Below are 21,448 nucleotides of genomic sequence, written 5' to 3' on the forward strand. Positions count from 1 at the left end.
TTATAAGTAACTAATCTTTGTGGTTTTGGTTTACATTTCTCTGATGAGACATGATTCTTTATGTAGATAATCCTAAAGATTTATAAAACAGCTACTAGTATTAATAAGAGAGTTTAACCATTTCATGAGATATGAGGTCAAAGTACAAAACTCAAATGTATTTTTATATATTAGCAGTAAACAATTAGAAAATGAAATAGAAAATTTTCAACTTACAATAGCATTAAACAAATCCTTTAAATAAATTCAAGAGAAGACTTGTAAACCACCAATGTTGGAATGAATGTGGAGAATGGAGAATTTTCATCCACTGTTGGTGGTGCAAGATTTCGTGGAAAGCTCTAAAAGTTCTAATAAATGAAACATTTACCTACCATGTGACTCTGCAGTTCTACCTCTAGGTATTTGCCCAAGAGAAATGAAAACATATGTGTACAAACATACGCACAAATGTGTACAGCAATATTAGGAAATATTAGGGGAAATGCATTTTGGAAAATTCTGTCTTGATTATAGAGGGGTAAAATCATCATTACCCCTGCTCTGTCCCCTGGAATCAAGCAGCAGGCAAGAATGAGAAACAAAAATTCAACTCCTTTTCACAGTCAATGTAGGTCAGAACTAAAACTCTGTATTTCAAAAGACATAGAAGAACCGTGAAAAACAGGTAAGACTGGTGAAAGTATACAAAAGGACAACGAAATAAGGAACCAGGGAAAGAAGACTTAGGTCCTACAGACCTCTGAAAGATCAAGACCTTTTAGAAAAATGATGTTCACATGAGGTACAAATCCAACAGCCACTATTTGCAGCAGTGTAACAGGTCTGCAGTGGTTTGTGATAGCCATCCTAGAACTGGTTTGCTTCCATAAGGAGATAGGGCTTAGTGAAGAATAAAAGAGACAAGGAATATCTGAAGGAGGGAGCTTTTCTCATAGCACCCAAGAAAAAAGATTCCTTACATTGTAAAACAAACAAACAAACAAAAAGCAAGCAAACCATAAAAAAAAAAATAACCTGGCAAATGGAATTCATCAAAAAAAATTAAAGTCATATGCAAAATTTCACTAGCCTGGAACATACCACAGGCCTTTCTGCCATGTAACTTTCTATAAATAGGTGATCTAGGAAAAAATCTTCTCCTTCAAAAATGAGTCCAAAGAAATGAACCAACACAGTATCTGTGCAAATGTACAAGAATAAGAATGGAGAAAAAACAGAAAAAGTAAGTGACAGGAAAATAAGTTTCACCACAGATAAGTTGCTACAGAGCAGATGAAAATTTTAGTATGAATTTGAAATATTAATGAAATATTTTCCTCTAAAAAGCACGTTTAAGGTGAAATTAAATGTAAGAATTTAGGAAAAAGATGATGAGTCATAAGAGCAGATGGAAGCAAGGTGGCAGGCAAAGTAAAGAAGTACAAGACAAGAAATTATCTCAGGAAATATATGTATTGCTGGTCTTATATGAATGTGTGTGTGTAAACAATTGCTGTTTGGGTGTGGGAGGAATTGCCTAGGAAGGGGCATCAGAGAAATTTCTGGAGTATGAAGACTTTCTCTATCCTGAACAGGGTGGTGGCTGTATACATGCATAAACTATCAAAGCTCATTAAACTAAACCCTTACAATGTACACACTATTTCATTCATAATTATGCCTCAATTAAAAAATAAAGCATATTAGGGGAAAAGGATTTATGAAGCAAGTGAAAGAGATTCAACATATGTATAATTGGAGTCTTGAAGGACGAAAACAAATAATGGAGCAGAGCAAATATCGAACCTGTAATTCAACAATAATTTCCTTCCAAGTAAATAAGCTAGCAAGAGAAATAGGCTAGAAAGAGAAAAGTTAAAAATGATCCTAAGAAACACAAATAAGACTTAACTGGAAGGGAACACCATGGTCTTCAATTAGGAAGACTCAACATGCTAAAAGGTTACCCTGACCCAAATGAAATTTAACATGATTGAAATAAATTACCGGTAAGATTTGTTTTTTAGGGGGAGGGAAACTAGACAAGGTTCACATGGAAGTTCATATGGAAAATGAAACAAGCAAAAATTACCAAGAAAAACCTGAAAAAGAAGGGTAGTAAGAGGGAACTAGGCCTGCCAGATGTTAACATTTATTATAAAGCCTTACTAGTTTAAATATGTTACATAGCTTCACTAATAAAAAGAGAGATGGGATGGAATGGAAAGTTCAGACACTGACCTAAACACACAGGAGATCGGTAGGAGAAAGGTGAACTTTTTTTTTTTTAAGATATATTTTATTAGAGAGAGAGAGGCAAAGAGAGTGGGGCGGGGAGGGGCAGAGGGAGAGAGAGTCTTAAGCAGACCCTGTGCTGGGCCCAGAGCCCCACGTGGGGCTTGATCTCACGACCCTGAAGTCATGACCTGAGCCGAAACCAAGAGTTGGACGCTTAACTGACTGTGCCATCCAGGTGCCCCAAGTTGAATTTTTTAATAAGTGGTTGTGGGATGACTATGATTTTATGTAACAATTTCTAAATGATGACAAATGGGTTAAAATTTTTAAAATGAAAAATAACTTAAAAGTAGCAGAAAAAAATCATGGTTAGAAAATGCATTTTTATATATATCTCATTGTGGAGAATGCTTTTTGAAGTATCACACAAGATTCAAAAGTGAGAAAGAAAAGAAAAGAATCATCGAGTATATAAAAAATAAGAAATACTTTTTCCAGGATGCCTGGGTGGCTCAGTCGGTTAAGCGTCCGCCTTCCGCTCAGGTCATGATCCCGGGGTCCTGGGATGGAACCCTACATCGGGCTCCTTGCTCAGCAGGGAGCCTGCTTCTCCCTCTCCCACTCCCCCTGCTTGTGCTCTCTCTCTCTGACAAATAAATAATAAATAAAATCTTAAAAAAAAAATATTTGTTTCCTTGGCATGAAACACTAATTACTGTCGAAAGAAAATACAAAGTATAAAAAAATTTAGATATGTACAATAGACAAATGTAATATGCAAATATATAAACAACTCCTATAAATCACTAAGAAAAATAGAAAAAAAATAACAAAAGAAATATAATTATCTCTTAAGCCTGATGTTCAACTTTTTTTTTATAAGAGAAGTGAAATTTTAAAATACATTGAAAAAACAAACTACAGTGAAATCCTAGATTGGTGTTTTGCTAATGGTGTGGAGAAACAAGTACTTTCCTATGTTCTTTGTGGAGGTATATCTTGGTACTATCTTGGCGAGGGGGAAGATTGGTAACAGCTTTCATTATTACACTTAGACAAATCCTTTGGTCCAGCACTTTTACTTCTAGGGATATATTCTAGAGATGCAAAATGTATACATGAGTACTGTTATTTATTGCAACTTTGCTTGAGCTGGCAAAAGATCGAAAAATAACCCAAACATCTAGTTAACCTGCTCTCAGATCACAAAGCCAGGCATCGAGGTCCAGAGCTCTGTCCACCCAGGGTAAGGGCTGTTCTTTTCTTATGCATGCGTTGGCATGGTATGGGCCAGCATTGATTCATCTCTCAAAGGGAGAACTTAAAGACTCTTGTGAAGCAGTCCTAGGTTTTAATTTTTTTTTCAATCTTTACTGTTGTCTTGCCCACACATAATTTAATTACACATTTGCCCAACTTGTCTTTATCAAGACTTTGCAAAGCATTTGTGATCCAGTTTTAATAAAATAGAAACAACTACCTTTCTGCAGCCATTTTTCATCAGTTTATGTAATAAGTGAATTAATCATGTAATTAACCTATTACAATGAATATACACACATTTAATAAACAGAAATGACGATTGGCATCAGCTCAGTGGGCAGAAGTGGTTGTGCTCTGGCATAATGAAAAGTAGCCTGCCTGCTTCAAGCATTCACCAACTAGGATATCAGTTGGTAAATCTGAAAGAGGGATTGGAGAGTTTGGTTAATCCAGCAAGTTTGTTAAGTGCGCATTTAAGAGAGCTTTTATTACATACAAACAATAAGTAAAGAGCAATCTACTCTGTTCCAAAATAAATAAAATCAGAGTAATCCTAATGATTTGTTGCTATCTTCACATTTTTCTACTGTGACTGCTTTGTCTTCATTTATGACTTCCATATGAGCCCATGTTCTTTCCAATGTGTTGCAGGCTTTGGTCAAAGAGTTACAAAGTGATGTCCATGAGGTAAGGCAACAAATTAGAGAGTTTCGAAAAATGCGAAAAAACAGGGATGCTCGCAAAACCTCAACCCATAAAGCCCAGACCTTGGCAGCTTCGATCCTGAACATTTCACGGTCAGATCTAGAGGAAATAATGGATACAGAAGATGAAATGGTAAGATCATTTAAATATTTATTGATAAAGGGCTTTTTTAACACATTGAATTTCAACACATACTTTTATTTGTTTTATAATTCTTAGAGTTTCATCTTCAAGATAATATTAATGAAGGTCAACTTAGTAATATACCCGTGAAAGTTACATCAGGGCTATTAACCAACTCAGAAAACATTTAGTAAAATTTCACTGTATAATACAGAAAGAAGCCAGTACCTAAAACCTTTAGAACTGTGTGTTTGTTATTCAAGTCAGTTATTCAAGTCTTTTCCTGTCTCTTCTATTTTCTTTAATTTAGTTAATCATATATCTTGTAAGCTAGTATTTTTAATTAAGCCAATTTGAATGGATTTAGTTAAGGTGGGTCATCATTGATTTGAGGACTTTTCCTCTTATATGAGCAAAAATAATAAATCTATTGGCTTTCCTAGCTAAATTCAAAATTATTGCTGATCAAGTTAAGGAAAAAATATACTTATGGCTTTAAGTTGGGTAAAGTACTCCTGTCTGAGTGAATTTATGTGCATATAGAAGAGGGTCTTCAGTAACAGTTCTGTACCTCCTGGGGAAGCGACTGCATTTTTCACATACTTATGACCTCTTGGATAGCAGAATCTCATCCTGTGGACAGTCTTCTGTGAAACCCTGAGGGTGATACTCAATCCTTTTCTCCTCTTAAGTCTCTGAACTTTGATACATGAATATTAGATTTGGTTGGTTGGAAACATCAAAGAGATGATGGCGCTACTAGTTTCCCAGTAAATATTTGGCTCGATGAATAAGTAAAATGATGGACTTAAATATTTGTATGAGAACATCCTCCAGCCCCCCATCAGCTGCTCAAAAAACTTCTGGAGAAAATAAAACAAAAACGTCTGGCGTAGAACAGATCTACAATTTGCGAAGGTTTTTAAACTGCCAAGAATTCTTAGAAAAGAGGTCAAAGGAATCCTGCAGAGATGATTTTCATCCCCTGGGTGAATAGGATAGTGAACTCTCCGTTTCCTATTTTCAGCACCCAAGCTACAATGCCTGTGACTTTCTACACTTTGAATTCACTTTGTGAATTCTGAACTTTGAAGTACAAGAGCATTATCAAATATAGTATCAAATATAAGACACACAGGAAATGATAGTATCTCCGGTAAGGGTGTTGACTATACCTTCCTACAGACATTTAATTAAAATGTGCTGATTGATAGTGAGAATCCTAACAAAAAATTAGGGTTGAGTCCTCCACTGTTCCCTAAGAGTTTTAAAACAAGTAGATTACCCAAATCCCTCATGTGTGTACGTGTGTGTTTGTGTACACATGTGTGTGCACAAACACAGATACATATTCTGGAAGGCAGGCCCATCAACTTTGTGTGGTTTCAAAAGATGCCCTCTCTGGGCTTACAGATGAGAAAAAAGCACTCTCTCTGAATAGAAAAAAGTTGTCCCCTTTGGGTATATGAATGAGAAGACCTCTCTTTATAGTACCAAAGAGTAGCTGGCACATTTCTGTGAAGTAAGGGCACCCCAGCCTCTGGACAGATACATTCTAGAGCCAGAATGTACAGTACTCTGAAATGCATACCACACAACCTTCAGTGGACATCCTCCTGGAAGAAAAAGGACTCCAGCAGAAATCACACTGTTCTGAGAAGGATCCATGCACCTTGATATATTTACTAGATTTAATTATAGATCAGAGCTTAGTTAGATCCCTGCATCTTTTCAGAGGTCTAGAGAGTTGACTGGACTTGTCCAAGCGGAGCCCAAACCAGCCAACTTATATTCTTTAAACCACATTGAACTCTAGTAAATTCATATAAAAAGTATGATAACCTATGCGACGTGCCTCCCTGGATACCTGGCATCCAGTAAATTTCAACAAACGTTTGTTTCCCAAACCCTTCCCTTTTTGAAAAGTCCATCTTTTTGTAAGCTAAATCATGATTTTAACCGAATAATCCACTGTACATGTGAATACATTATACTTTCAGAATTATTTTAACCTTGATCATTGGTGGGTTGAGAATATTTAGGGGCTTTCAACACTTGAAGTAGAAGTTTCCCTTGCCTATCAGTTAGTTATTGGATATTTACAATAAGCAAGCATTTAAAAACACCAGAGCCATGCCATGTCCTATTTTGCTTGCACTTGTAACAATTACTCCTTAACTATCTGTTGAAAAATCAGATTTTTTAATTAATACAAGGTTTTATGTTATCTTACAAGGGTCACTTGTAAATGATTCTTTTATACAGCTTTGTCTTATTTTTCGCTTTATTTTCATTGCTTTCACTGCCACCTCTGTCCCTACCTTGAGCTCCACTGTGAAGACAGAAATAAAATATTCCTGAATTGTACTGTGAAATAGAGAAATAGAGCTTTATCTTCCACATGTCAGTATTTATAAATTAAGTATTAAGAACACAGATTTGTATATTCCCTACTTTGGAAAGACACGCTGGTCTTTACTGAACCCTATTCTATCAGTATCTCTTTAAATTTATTCAGTATTGGGGCGCCTGGGTGGCTCAGTCGTTGGGCGTCTGCCTTCCGCTCAGGTCATGATCCCAGGGTCCTGGGACCGAGCCCCGCATCGGGCTCCCTGCTCGGCGGGAAGCCTGCTTCTCCCTCTCCCACTCCCCCTGCTTGTGTTCCCTCTCTGCTGTCTCTCTCTGTCAAATAAATAAATAAAATCTTTAAAAAAAAAAAACAAAAATAAATTTATTCAGTATCTAACAGTATGATCAAGTTCATGTAAATGCAGTTAACACCCGTCTTTTGATTTTCTTCCTTGAGGACCTAGAAAGGACAAGGATGGGTGCTGAGAGAGACCGAGAATGGCTGTTGTACATTCAGAAACTTCTTGAAGGACAGGTATTTCATTTTTCTCCTTCATCTCTAAAAACTAAAAAAAATTCCAAGCCTTACACTTTTACTCGATGTCTAACTTTTTGTAAACACTTACCACATCATTTACTTCTGGTAGGTAAAGAAGTATTCCAATCGGTAGACAGGAAAGTTAACCCTCTTTTTGTACTTTTGGACTTAACAAATGAAACAAATGCCTTGGGAAGAGCCAACACAGGTCTTAGCAAATGCATTAATTAACGTATTGAGTCAACCTCCATGCTTGCTACCCTGAAAAGGATCCATTCTCTCAGCCCTCTTAGGAGAAGAGATTCTTTATTATATGTCTTTAAAGTTGGTAGTTGATATGGACACCTGAGGAGTTCATGGGTTTCGGTGACCTTTTAACTATGGACCTGTTTCCAGTCAATTCATGTTTTCCTCACAGCCAGACAGCTGTTTATTACTGTGTCTTCCCACATTCTCTACAATATTTTCTACTGAGACCTCGAGCAGCTTGTTAGTGGGAAGTAAATATTGATTTGGCATCCTGTCAATGCAGAAAGAATGAAAAAATGTCCACCAGAGGCCCCTCAAACATTTTCCTATCGACATTTTCTGGGCCGAGTGGAAAGCTGCATAGAGGATGACAAGGCCAAGACGAGCTGAGATCCCTGCGGGGTCCATTGAGACTACTGTTGTGACCTGTGTGATACTTTTTCTTTCCTTTCAAGTATTTTTTTAATACACATGGAGTCTGCTGGGATGTGCCCCTCTTGTAAGTGATCAAGGGCAGCTTATTGGCAGGTGAGAGCCCTGCCTTTCTAGTCGTAGCCAGCTTTTGTTTTGACATCACTGACAGCACGTAATGTATTCGGAAACTTTTTCATTGCAGTTCTTTTTGCTCAATGTAATTGTCTCTTTTAGAAATGAACCGGGAATTAAAAGAGCTAAAATGTAGTTTTCAAAAGAGCAAAACAACCAAAAAATTATGACTCTCCCATAAGTTTTGGAAAGTCATCATATGTTTCTGTGTAAAGATTAAAACTAAAAGCAGACTTAAATGCAGTTATTTTACATTTATGTTAACAAACAGCAGTATTTATACTTTTGGAAAAGTCAAGGATAAGTAAAATCGTATGTGAAATACTGATATTCTTACCATTAGTTTTATATATTTTTGAAACATCATCAGGCATCAGTTCATTAGTAACAGAGAGTGATTGGCAATCTTTGGCTTAAAGTTGTTCAAGTGTAGACATGCACGCCCTAGACAGTCTTCTTTGGTGACAACCTGCTTTTGAGAAGAAAGGCCATTTCCTAATTATGTTGCACGCCCCACACCTAGCCCAGCACCTGGCACATCAAAGGAGTTCAGTAATGACTGTGACGGGTTATATTTTTAAGCTTGAAATGCTAAAAATAAACTTCTGAATGAATTTTTTTAATGTTCAACTTGTAAGTATGACCCTTGAATCTGGAACTTCTGTCATCAGTTATGACCATAAAAATAATACATCTACACAATGCACATCTTTATTAAATTTCATGAAAGTGATATTGACACTAGCCCTGATTTTTTTTTTTGACATACCTGTGTAGACATGCATACACACATTCTGCATTATCAGGGTGATGCTTATTCTGTTTAGTTAGTGCAAAAAAATCCTATTGAAAATGGCATTAGACCGCTTAATACTGCAGTTTGATGTAGTGCCTTTTTGTGCCACTGAGCCTGGACTCTGAAATATAATTGCCTGGCAGTATTGATTTAATTGCCCGGGTTTATTTGTGGATTCCTAATTATTGACTGGAGGTAAATTTAATGGAGCGGACTTTATGAACACTGGGAAGCTCTGCTGTTGCTGTTCTACATAATGAACTGCATCATGTGCCTTTAGATCATTTTTCAAGCTAATTTTATTCCACTGTGACAGTATGAAAACATTTAAAAAGTCAAAGACTTTTTATTTTTATTACTGACATAGGTGGTTTTGCTGATGTCTTTGAATTTTGTGAGAAAAAAATAGGGACTTCATTGGTTGCACTTGGATGTCACTTCGTAATTACACCCAAGAGAAAAATCTATAAAATAGAAAACATCTCTCTCATTTTTTATTTTAGCCTACTTTTCTTCTCTCTCAGTTTCAGCAATTATATTTGTCCTGAATTTTAGAAAAGGTTTTCTTTGTCCACCAATTTTGTGAGAGGCTAAGTGATGCTCGCAGGATCGTGTGGGCAGAAGTGTGTGTGTTCCTTCCTACGTCCGTTGAATAAGACATACAGTTCTGTGTATCTGGGTTACATGATCGTCAAGCTGTGGAATAATTGAGCACGTTTCCTTAAAAAATGAATTAATTCAATATTGATATTTGATTATTAAAATATTTTGAAGACAAAATTGTCGGAAAACCTCTCTTTTACGTCCTCCCTCGGCATTGGGTGCTGTATGTAAGGGAATTCTCAGATCCTAGGAGTCAGTCTGGCCCCATGCTTTTAGCTTTGGTTTAAGGATTAGGCTACAAAATTAGGCTTTGGCTTAAGGATTAGGCCACACACACAAAATTTTTGTTGCAAAGAAATTTTTCTCTGCATTCATTGGATGAGAATTTGTATTAATAAAATATTTACTACAAAATAAAAAGCTGGCAGCATAAGACTCCAGTGTAAGAGGGTAATACCTACTGCTGCTTTTAGCCAGATTCCCTGAGAACTGAAAGGTCTAAAACCTGAACTTTTCTATATTTAATACAGAATGCAAGTATATGTCCTCATTCCTTCAAGTGGTCCTGATACTGTTGGTAATTTTATACATTTAATCTTTAATCTGCACCTAACCTTTAGCCCACAGATTGCTAGCCATAAAAATTACACTAAAAAAAACCTCTTTCTAGTATCTACTGTCATTTTTTTATGGCACAGCTGCCTTTTAATTTCTTTGAATATTTTTACTTGGAGTAATTCCTCTTTTTACATTATTACATTTTTTAAAAACATATAATTTATGGCAGAGACAAACAAGCAAGTTAATGATTATAATAGGATGGGAGAACCCTTCAAAAATCAGTTTTTCTATGGTTTAGGGAGTAAGAGGAAAAAACAGAGATAGGAAAAGTAGGCTGGGACCAAACTATGAAAGCTTTTGAGCAGGAAAGGGATATGATCAGAGTTGTGCTTTAGAACAGAAACCTGAGATCGGCACACAGCAGGTTTGGAGGGAGAGGGACTGGGAGCAGGAAGATAGCCGAGGCAAAGGGCAATGAGGGCCTGCATGTGCCCTCGCCATAAAAAGAGAAAGAATGAGATAGAGGTGATCCACGTTACAGTGATCGAATCAATAGCGGTCATGAGATGAGGTGAAGTCAGAAAGTAGAAGCCATAGATGGGTGGGTTTAATACCCTGCACAAAGAGACAGATGATGATACCTTTAAGAGTTTGAGGGACCCAAAGACGTAGATCAGATTTGGTAGGGAGGAGATGTCAGTACGGAAGCCATAGAAAATTTAGTAGATGCATCCCATTAACAATATTCAGGGACTCACAAGGTTTCATTAATTCAGCCTAGCCTTCTCTCAGTGAAATTTAACCATTTATGAACACATTTCAAACTCTTACAACTCAACAACAGAAAGCAAAGAAACTGATTTGAATAGAAATTTCTGCAAGAAGATAAACAAATAGCTAATAAGCGAATGAAAATATGCTGAACATCATTAACCATTAGGGAAATGCAAACCAAAAACCAAAATGAGATACTGCTTCACACGTAGTAGGATGGCTGTAATGAAAAAGACAGACAATACCAAAGGTTGGTGAGGATGTGGAGAAATTAGAACCCTCACCTCATACGTTGCTGCTGGGAATGTAAAATGATGACACTCCTGTGAAACAGGCTGTCAGTTCTTCAAAAAGTTAAAGAGGGAGATTATATGACCCAGCAGTTTCATCCCCTAGGTAGATGCCCACAATAAATGAAAACACATGTCCAAAAAATAACAAAACAAAAAAACCTCCTACGTGAATGTTCACAACGGCATTATTCTTTTTTTTTTTTTTAACGGCATTATTCTTAATACCTCAAAAGTGGAAGCAACCCAAAGGTACATCAGATGATGAATAGAGTAACAAAATGTGGCATGCACATACATGGACTGTTTATTATTCAGCCATAAAATGGAATGAAGGACTGATACATGCCACAACACGGAAGAACCTTGTAACTCTTATGCTAAGTAAAAGAAGCCGTAGACAAAAGGCTACATACAGTATGATTGCATTCATATGAAATGTCCAGAATGGGCAGATCTATAAAGACATAAAGTAGATTAGTGGTTGCCAGGGGGTGGGGAGGATGGGGAGATGGGGGAGGGGCTGCTAATGGGTACAGGGTTTCTTTTGAGAGTCAGGAAAATGTTCTGGAATGAGATAGTGGTGATGGTCGCATAACCTTGTGAATATACTAAAAACCAGTGAACTATATACTTCAAAATGGTGAACTTTGTGTTATGTGAACTGTATCTCCATTTAAAAAATGCTCTCCTTAATATTGAAAGAGAGAAAAAAAAATACATTTAAAAGTAAATTCAGTAAATTTCTTTTATCACATGTGCTGTGTCCTCCACCATTAATTAGCAGAGATTGCCTTAAGTGCCTTTGAATTTGAATTTCTGTCTATTGGCCATACTTATGAATAAATGAGATAAATTATTTTGTTTCTTACTTAATTTGTTTCCTTCCAGTTGGCACAGAAGATGTACCCCTATGATACTCTGATCAATATTACCTTCTTATATATCCAAACTAGGAGTGGTTTATACTCTGCCCTCTAAGAGACAACTGTGTATTTGTTCTGCCCATTCTGACCCCCAAAATTAAAATTTTAATAGAGGTCATTTAGCTTTGTTTTCAGGCCTTAAAAACACCTGAAACAGTCCTTTTTAATTGGGACTTGAAAAGGCAATGAAGAGAATTAGTAGAGATAAAACTGAACGTATGCTACGGAATCCATTCAAATATCCCATACTAAGTGCCCCCTACTTACCAGATGATGTTTCAGGTTTGGGAGTACAGAAGTGAACCAAGGAGACAGAAATCACTGCCTTCATGGAGTTTACATTTTTCGGGGTGGAGGACAATAAACAAAGAGTTAAAATGTATCAACTGTGAAATTTATTAAACAATTAACTTGAACAGAATTATGGGTATATATTAAAATATGTATACTTGTACAAAGCAAATAATATGCCCTTATAAACAATCTGGTTCTTTACTAGGATTTCTATAAAAACCTTGAGCCGGAGATGACTGGAAAGTGTGTCTTGATTTCATTTTGTTGTTGCCCTGTTCTTTGTTATTTGCTAATCCTTTTTTGAATTTCATTCAGTCCATTTTAGTCCAGTTTTTGGAGATCATTTTCTTGCATTGGGACCATATCAAAAATTCCTTCTGCCTTCAGCTGTTGTGAATTTAAAGTATGGAATTTAATCAGTGATTTTTCTTTAGCTTTAAGTATCCCTGTTCTTCTTAGTTGCTTCAGATATTGCAAATGCTGAAATTTAAAATGGCTCTTTCCCCAGTGCCCTCTCTGCAAAATATGCTTACCTTCTACAGAATCCTTGCAATATGGCCGTGAGAAGGGTTTTATAAATCTCCCTGGCTTTTGTAAATAGAGTCCCTTCTGGCCTGAAGGTTAACTAAAAGTTTCTTCTTAGAACTCTGAACACATCTCCTCTGTTGCACATAGAACACATGCATGCACATGCGTGCATACTCACACACTCACCCTTGCTCACACACATAAACCCATACACTCACCCACCCACATGGATTTCTCACATCCAGCTGAAATAGCAAGAGTTCAAAATTTTCTATTCAAAGCCTTCCTGGGATTTTTTTTTTTTTTTAATTTAACAATGTTAAACCTTCTTTCGTGTTTCCAGGAATAGCAGGTATACTACATAAAATTTCACATCTTTCTTTTCAGTATGACTCAAGCTAGATTAAAGTCAGTTTGTGTTTTAAAAGCAGTATCTTCTTGGTAATAGTTTTCAAACCCCAAACAAGAATGAAAATGGTGAAAATGTTCATTTGCCGCTTAGATTCAAAAAGTTACCCTTATTTCATTTTTTTTTTCTTTTAACACGAAACTTTTCCATTTTTGATTGTTAAGAGCACATTCTAGTTAGTGGTTGTGCTTTACGTTATCTGTATGTTTTATAGAAATGGACTTTAGGTTTTGTTATTTTTCCAGTGTTGCTCTCAAACATCTGCAACTATCACTCATATCTGACCTTTATACAGAAACACCTCTAAATGAAACCACAATTTGTAAGTGTGAGGGATAAATTTGAGATTGTGTCAGAGGCATACCAGTTCCTAAAGGTGAACATCTGTAGGTGTTTACATGTAAGATAAGCTGGAAGTCTGTGTGAAATCTGGGGACATCTCTGCGGAAGAGAAATCACCTTTTGCGACAGGGACAGCCCGAATGACTAGGAAGACCCGCTTTAAGACGACACTTGTGCACCAAGCAAAACTCAGTTGTTGTTCCAATGTCCTAGTTAAATTTCCATACCAAGAAATCTCACAAGGTATCAACTCTTCACCTATTTTTCCCATTCTGTCGAAGAGTTCAAGCTTGTGGAACTCTGCATCGACATACCCGGGAATATCACTTCTCCTTTGTTATGCAGGAGAAAGAAAAAACTGGACTTCATAGTCCCTGGCATAGGCCATCTAAAATGCAACCCCAGGCAGCATGATTGTTGGGTTTGTTGTTTCAGATACATTTGATGGGATAAGTGAGAAAGTTTGCTGTTGGCCAGTCAGCTCACCACTTCCATCCCACTCCAAAATCCTATCAAGAGAATCACCGTGCTTTCTGTATGTGAGGGAGTTCCCTCCAGAATGCATATAGAGAGATTTTAACTGATGCTAAACTCCCTGTGTGAAATAAACTGGCACCTAATCTAATCTCAAAGTAGCAGAAAGTTAAGGTCTTCTGGTCTGCTTCGTGTTGTTAAGATGTTTTGCAATTAAAAAACCAAAACCAAAACAAAAAAACAGGGCAAACAAGCAGACCGTGTGAATTTTTAAAGCACTTTCCAAGGCATTTCATATTTAAGGACAATCTATAGCTGTATGTTGAGAACTGATGTTCATTTGGTACTATAGGATTTTGCAGAACTCTCTTGAATCACAGTAGATTAAATTATGTTCCATCAGTCTTAAGGTTAACCGTGATTTATAAGATTTAAGAATTAATAATAATCTGTAAGTGATAAAAGTAATTACTGTCAGTTGACTAAAATAGCCAGTGAACTCAAAATGCCATTCTTAGCCACTCTCAGAAAACAAGAATTTTCATTAATTCCTCCTAGACTAAGCAGAAGTTTTTATCTGTGCTGTTTATGAAAGAAGTTTGCCAAATAAGTGAATAGTGCAAACTTGGCAAGAGAGGCTATTTGTAAACCCAGGCTTGCTAGTACACTCATTATTTGAATACATATTGAGTCTACTCCATGAGTAAGGAACAATTTATAAAGTAGGAGGGACATGTGCTTACAATTTTTTGGTTAACAGATACTTTCAGTTATTATATTTTATTTGAAGTGTTTTGTAATTCTGACTTCTCCTTAGACTTCCTCTAAGTTTCTTTCAATTATTAATGATTTTATTACAAAATTACATAAATTTTATATTTTATAAAATTACAGTTGATCCTTATGTAGTAAAAAAAAAAAAAAAAAAAACTTCTGAAAGGCCTCTTTGAGAACCGGCCTTATATTTCCCAGTAAATGACAAGTCATAAAAAGCATGTACAGTGAGCACTGTGTTAGAGGAAGAAATTCAGAACTGTTTTATAAAAAAGGAAATAGACCATTAAAATAAACATCTCCAACCAACTTGTAAGGTATATGAACTTTCATTTCATATTATATAGACAGATAATAACATTCTTCTGACCTATTTGCAGGGCAGACAGACGTGCAAATACTGTGCATCATGATTAAAAGATTGATTCCTTTTTGAAATCCATATGTGTTAGCCTCCATACAAAGCTTAAAAGAAGCTTACAATCCAATAAAACAGGATTGACAAACAGTTGTGTTTAACTGTGGGGCTTTACGTTTTATTGGGAACCAGAGGAAGAGAATAAAGTGAGTTGTCAGTAGTAAATTAGTAAATGGACCTCTTGTTCCACCTTGGAGGCTTCCTGGAAGACAGATTCTTTGAGATAGATTTTTTTTTTTAAAGGAAGTGAAATTTCCGAGGGCATGACATGTTGAAAACTGTTCAGATCACAAGATAATAAGGCTTAGGTTTTAACTTGAAAATATGATATGCAAATAAGATGATGAATGTCAGTACGTTGTGGCCTGGTGAAAGCACTGGGTGCCGTCATTACATAAGCAATTACAGAAGTGGCATGTTTCCCAAAGTGTGTTCCATGGACTGCTGGTCCAACATGATAAACAGACCATGAGAAAAGCATGGACAGATGAATTCAGAAACAGGATATTGCATTGCCCTCTTGGAGACACACAGTGCCTGTTTGTATCTTAAAGCCTCTGAGAAATCCTGAAATCAAGAAAGTTTTTAAAGTTTGGTTTGTTTCCCAAACTTATTTGGCCAGAGAATCCTTTTTTTCCTTGATCAGCTTTAGGAAATGACCTTGTGTTTATATCAGGAAGAAATGGGAGGTTATTCTCATCTTGTCTGCTTTTTTTTCTTTTTAATAATTTTTTAAAAATTTTTTAAAAGATTTTATTTATTTATTTGACAGAGAGAGACACAGCGAGAGAGGGAACACAAGCAGGGGGAGTGGGGGAGGGGGAAGCAGGCTTCCCCACCGAGCAGGGAGCCCGATGCGGGGCTCGATCCCAGGACCCTGGGATTATGACCTGAGCCGAAGGCAGACGCTTAATGACTGAGCCACCCAGGCACCCCTCTTTCTGATGACTTTTAAAGGTTTTATTTATTTATCTATTTAAGGGAGAGAGTGCGTGTGGGAGCCCGGGGAGAGGGTGGGGAGAAGCAAAGGGAGAGGGACAAGCAGGTTCGCCCCACGTGGGGCTCCATCCCACGACCCTGAGATCACGACTTGAGCCGGAATCGAGTCTGAAGCTTAACTGATTGAGCCACTAAGGCACCCCTGTTTGTCTGCTTTTTGGTAGGAATGCATATGATACTGATAGCCATGGCCAACATAAAAGAAAGTTGCCTGATAGTTTTGTTAATGTTTTTTTGTATGTGCATTTTTTTAACATCTAATATTAATGCCCTGAGAATTTAAATTACCTAATTTATAAGACTGACAGTTTTGCCAAATATAATCCTTTTCTACATCCCAGAAGGTCAATCTGTCAAAGTAAGGATTTGCTTTTAGTATCCTTATCTTGCAGAAGGAAGTCTAACATTCTCTTCTTCCTTGATTCTAAGATGCATTCCCCCACATTTTCGTATTTCTGACGTTGGATTGCCAACACAGTATGTATATATTTAATGTGGTAGGGTTTTTTGTTACCCCAGAAAAAAGCTGTTTTTAAGTGAATGTATGTATCTTCCATTCAAGTCTGTCTTCAGAACTGAAGAAATGTGATATTTTGGTATCTTATGCTTTCTTCAGTGGTAAGTTTCAAGGAAGACAATGTGTGAAGCTCCTGGTGGAGACTTAGGCTGCTCTAAGGAGAAGGCGGTTTGTTGTAAAACTAAGAAAGAAGTTAAATTAGAATCTTAGAAACTTTGGGATCTGAGGCAATGCTGTGGACCAGCTTTGGTCTCTGCTTCTTTCATGGGCTACATAATCTTTGCTGTTTTCCCCCATTCATACTCAGAAAAGAGCCATTCTGTTCGGTTTAGCTAATTGTAATCACCCTAGCTGAGCACAGCTGGGCAACTCCTACCGAGGGCATCAGTCTTTGCTCAGGTACTGATGGGTGACACTACCAGTGGTCATCCTCGCACAAAAAAGGGCCCGATGCCATTTCCCCGTAGGAAAGGGGCCTGGGCGTGACAAGCATTCCCAACTAACGTATTCAGGAAAACAAAAATAGTCTTTCCCTGGCGAATCCAAAGGACAACTCCAAGAAGTGACGTAATGAACTTCTTAATTATAGAAACCTCTTTTGTGAGGCTTGAGAGCTGGACAGGAGATGGAAGCAAGTTGGCGGAGCTGTGCGAGTAACCAGAGAACAGTTTAGATTTTTCTCCTCCTTATAGCGCACACGTGCATTGTAAGAGTTGGAGTTCTCCAGGAAGCCCAGGGAAGCAGAGGGAACAATGAAACTTTACCAGAAAAGTTAATATAAATTATGAAATTTAAAAATGTACTCTACATTTCATAAACTCAGCAGTTTGCAACATGTGTATTACACTTTGATATGCGAAACAAACTTTTCTATAACAACTTAATCAATGGGTATACTTTTGCCATTTTTTCCCCTCTGAAATTTTACCCTACAACTCTCGAGGTGTTTGGCTCCAACACAGGCAAGTGTATTGTTAGTTCTCTCTCATTCTTTGATGAGTGATGAGCATACAGTATGACTTCTGTGGGCCTGTGGGCCCTGGAGATGGCCGTAACCTGCTATTGATCAGCTGATTGAAGACAAATGGTTTAGCTGCTTGTATTGCAGATTACATCATTAACATGGTCAGTAAACCATGAATTGTTCAATAAGGCGTTTATCTTTTTTCATTTTACTTCTGCTCTTTCATCATTTTTATTCTAAAAGACAAAATTACCCCCACTATCCGGTAAGATCAGCTGAAAAGAGACCCAGTAGGGTACCACGATGGGTGCAAAGTTGCAGATAGCTGAGTTCTAATGGTTTAATGATATTTAGTGTATGTTTTTGAGCTGGAGAAAATATAGAGTTTTGATCATCTTTTTTTCTGTGTTTCTCTTCCAGCTTCCTTTTGCCTCCTATTTACTAGAAGCAGTACTGGAGAAAATAAATGAAAGAAAGAAACTAGTTGAAGGATATTTCACAATTATGAAAGATACTAGATGATATTATGATGGAGAACTTCTTTTCCAAAAGTGAAAACTTTTTGTGCGATGTGACTGGAAAACATGCATTACCATCCTGATACAGTATCTGCTCCAACTATCAATAGTCAGGTTCGATACCAAAATATGAAGTCTCTGAAACTAATTAATTGCTGAACAAGTGAAACTAATTAAGTACATAGCCATTTAAAAGGAAATAGTGTAACATTTGGTTGTTGGATACAAATATTGCCACAAATCAATGCAAACTTAAAAATGATTTTCCTTCCAGTGCATTCGAAGAAATTAGAACAAGCTTGGACACACAAATTGGTCTGAATATAAGAAGAAAAAAGGGTAAACTAAGGGTTTAACGTTTTAAGTTTTATAAAGAAACTAGACTGTTGACGTAAAACCACTATAAAAGGTCTTAAATCATCTAATGATGAGCACATTTGTATTGTAAGCAAATATAAAATGTGAAGCATCATTATCTTAAGGATGAGCATTTAATGAAAGAAATTGTGTGGTCCAATTATATCTGTTCTCAATATACTGGATGATATAGGGGATACTGTATTTTCCTAGAACTATGTGGCAAAAATAAAAACATTTTCTCCTTTTCTCCCTTTCTTTTTTTAAATTCACAAGACTTGGTGTGCTCCTCTAAATTAGCAAGGGACCACAAGCCCAGTGTGTAAAATTGGATCTAGCATAACTTCTACTGTGGTCAACTAATTCATTTCTTAACTTTAAATTCTTAACAATGATGTCATCTTTTTTAGATTTCCACATATTCTCACCCCCATTTCACCTCTTACCATGTTCCTGCCACATGTGACCTTTTTGGGAAAGGTTCTTCTAATTCACCAAACTTCTGCCTGCCTCCAGCTTTACTCTTGCTATTCTTTTTTCTAGAATATTCTGTACTCAGCTTATCTCATGACTGGCTCATCATGACTTTTCTCATCATTCAGGATCACCTTACCTCTTCCCTCAGAGACACATTCCCTGGCCATCTTACTATTTAATTTCCTTTATTTCCTTTATCACAGAAAATTATCTGTTTTACCTGTCCACTTATTTATCTTCTTGTTAATTTCTCCCCACCGACCCCCTTTAGGATATAGGTCCCCTGAGGCTAAGGCAGTGGTTGGCAAATTATGGCCCACAAGCCAAATCTGGAATGCTGCCTGTTTTTGTGTGGCCCACAAGCTAGGAATAATTTTTACATTATCAAATGGTTTAAAACAAAAAGAGAATATATTTTGTAGTGTGTGAAAATTATATGAAATTCAAATTTTAGTGTCCATCAATAAAGTTTTATTGGAACACAGTGACGCTCATTTATTTATATATTGTTTATGGCTGCTTTCAAGCTATAGTAGTGCAGGTGAGTATGTGGCCCAGACCATATGTGGTGCTTGGGTCACTTGGCTCTCCTTTTGGCAAGGTACAAATCACAGTGACATGATTATAACTGGACAGCATTTCAAATGCCACAAATATTGCGCTACTGTGCTTTAAAAAAAAAAAAATACCAGGGCATACCCATCATGTCAGAATAAGAAGAGAAAGATAACCTTCCATTACCATACTTTTTAGGGCACAGTGGAGTGTGGACTGTCTTGCTGTTGAACTAGATGGCAAAGCATTGTGTTAATTATACAAGGACATTAGACCTGTGCTAAAGGAATGCCCTGTCTATTGACATTACCAAATATTATGAATACTCATGAGTATTCCCAACTCAGAAGAAGACGGTGGTAGGAAAAAAATCATAAAATTTGAAATGTAGTATCTCATCACAGCTGAATTTTGTTACAAAGATAAAAGTGTGCCTGCACAGTATTACCCTGATACCAAAACCAAATAAGGACAGTGAAAAGAAGGAAAACATGGTAGGCTGAAACATGGCCTCCAAAGATGTCTACCTCCTAATTCCTGAAACCTGTGTATTTGTTACCTTTTATGGCAAAAAAGGACTTTGCAAATGTGATTAAACTAAGGATCTTGAGTGGGAAGATTATCCCAGATTCTCTGTTTGGGCCTGATGTCTTCCAAGAAGGAGGCAAGAGAGTCAGTCAGACAGAGAGCAATGTTACCACAGAAGCAGAGGGACAGAGAAATGTGACGACGCTACCCCAACAGCTTTCAGTGTAGAGGAAAGGGGCCAGGAGCCAAAGACCATAAGCAGTCCCTGGATGCCGGAAAAGGCAAGAAGATGGATTCTCCCCCAGAGAGACTCCAGGGAAAAAACAGCTTTGTTGACACCTTCACTTTAGCCTAGTGAAACTGATTCTGCACATCCACGATTGTAAGAGAATACATTTTTGCCTTTTTGAGTTGCTAAGTTTGTGGTAATTGGTGACTGCAGCAATAGAAAACTAATGCAATTTTCTAAAATTCTGTTTAGAATTGCTTTGTTGATACTTATGAGGGACATTGGTCAGAAGATACAAAATCAAGGCTGATTCCATATTCAAAAACCAATGTAAGACATGTAAACAGGCTAAAGGAGAAATATCACATGATCATAAAATTTCAGAAAAATATTTGAAAAAATTCAACACGTGTGAGAAAGAAACAACTCAGATAATTAAGAACTTCCTCAGTTTGATGAGAACAATCACAAAAAACCTACAGCTAACATTATTCTTAATAATGGAAGATTGAACACTTCCCCCTAAGATCGGAACAAGGCAAGTATGTCTACTCTCATCACTCTTATTCAACATAATGTTGAAAATTCTGGCCCGCATTTAGTAAGGCAAGAAAAGGAAATAAAGGGCATATAGGTTAGAAAGGAAGAAGTAAAGCTATCTCTTAAATGCATACATATGTACACCTCCTAGATTATTAATAAGTGACTTTTCAAGATACAAGACCAACATACAAAAATTAATTGTATTTCTATACATTAGTGAACTAGTAATACTTGTGTGGAAACCATAATTTACAATACAGTTCACCTTTGCTCAAAAAAAAATAAAAAGAATTACTTAGGTGTAAATCTAACAAAGCATGTATAAGACCTTGTATACTGAAAACTACAAATCCTGATGAAAGAAGATTAAATAAGTAGGGAGATATACTGAGAGCATGGATTGGGATACTCAATATAGCAAAGATGACCGTTGTCTCCAAATTGATAGACAGGTTTAATATAATTCCTACCGACATCACAGCAAGATATTTTAAAAATAGAGACAAGATTCTCCTAAAAATTGTATGGAAAGGCAAAGGAACGAGAGTAGCTAAAGATCTTTAAGGAAGAATAAAGTGG

At 36.7% G+C, this 21,448-nt stretch overlaps 1 protein-coding gene across 2 annotated transcripts in view; it reads left to right on the forward strand.

Annotated features, from left to right (window-relative positions):
• Positions 1-19,434, forward strand: part of CNTLN (centlein) — a 298,123-nt gene extending 278,689 nt beyond the window's left edge. For both annotated transcript variants that reach the window (XM_028107236.2, XM_028107237.2), the window contains exons 24-26: positions 4,135-4,320; positions 7,118-7,195; positions 18,083-19,434. In XM_028107236.2, coding sequence (XP_027963037.1) covers positions 4,135-4,320; positions 7,118-7,195; positions 18,083-18,184 — 366 coding nt within the window. In that variant the 3' untranslated portion in view covers positions 18,185-19,434. The remainder of the gene's footprint in view (positions 1-4,134; positions 4,321-7,117; positions 7,196-18,082) is intronic.
• Positions 19,435-21,448: the final 2,014 nt, after the last annotated feature.

This window comes from Eumetopias jubatus, unplaced genomic scaffold (assembly GCF_037043125.1).
Source record: "Eumetopias jubatus isolate StellerSeaLion01/CBP00866 unplaced genomic scaffold, mEumJub1_p1.0 scaffold_15, whole genome shotgun sequence".
Taxonomy (NCBI): Eukaryota; Metazoa; Chordata; class Mammalia; order Carnivora; family Otariidae; genus Eumetopias; species Eumetopias jubatus.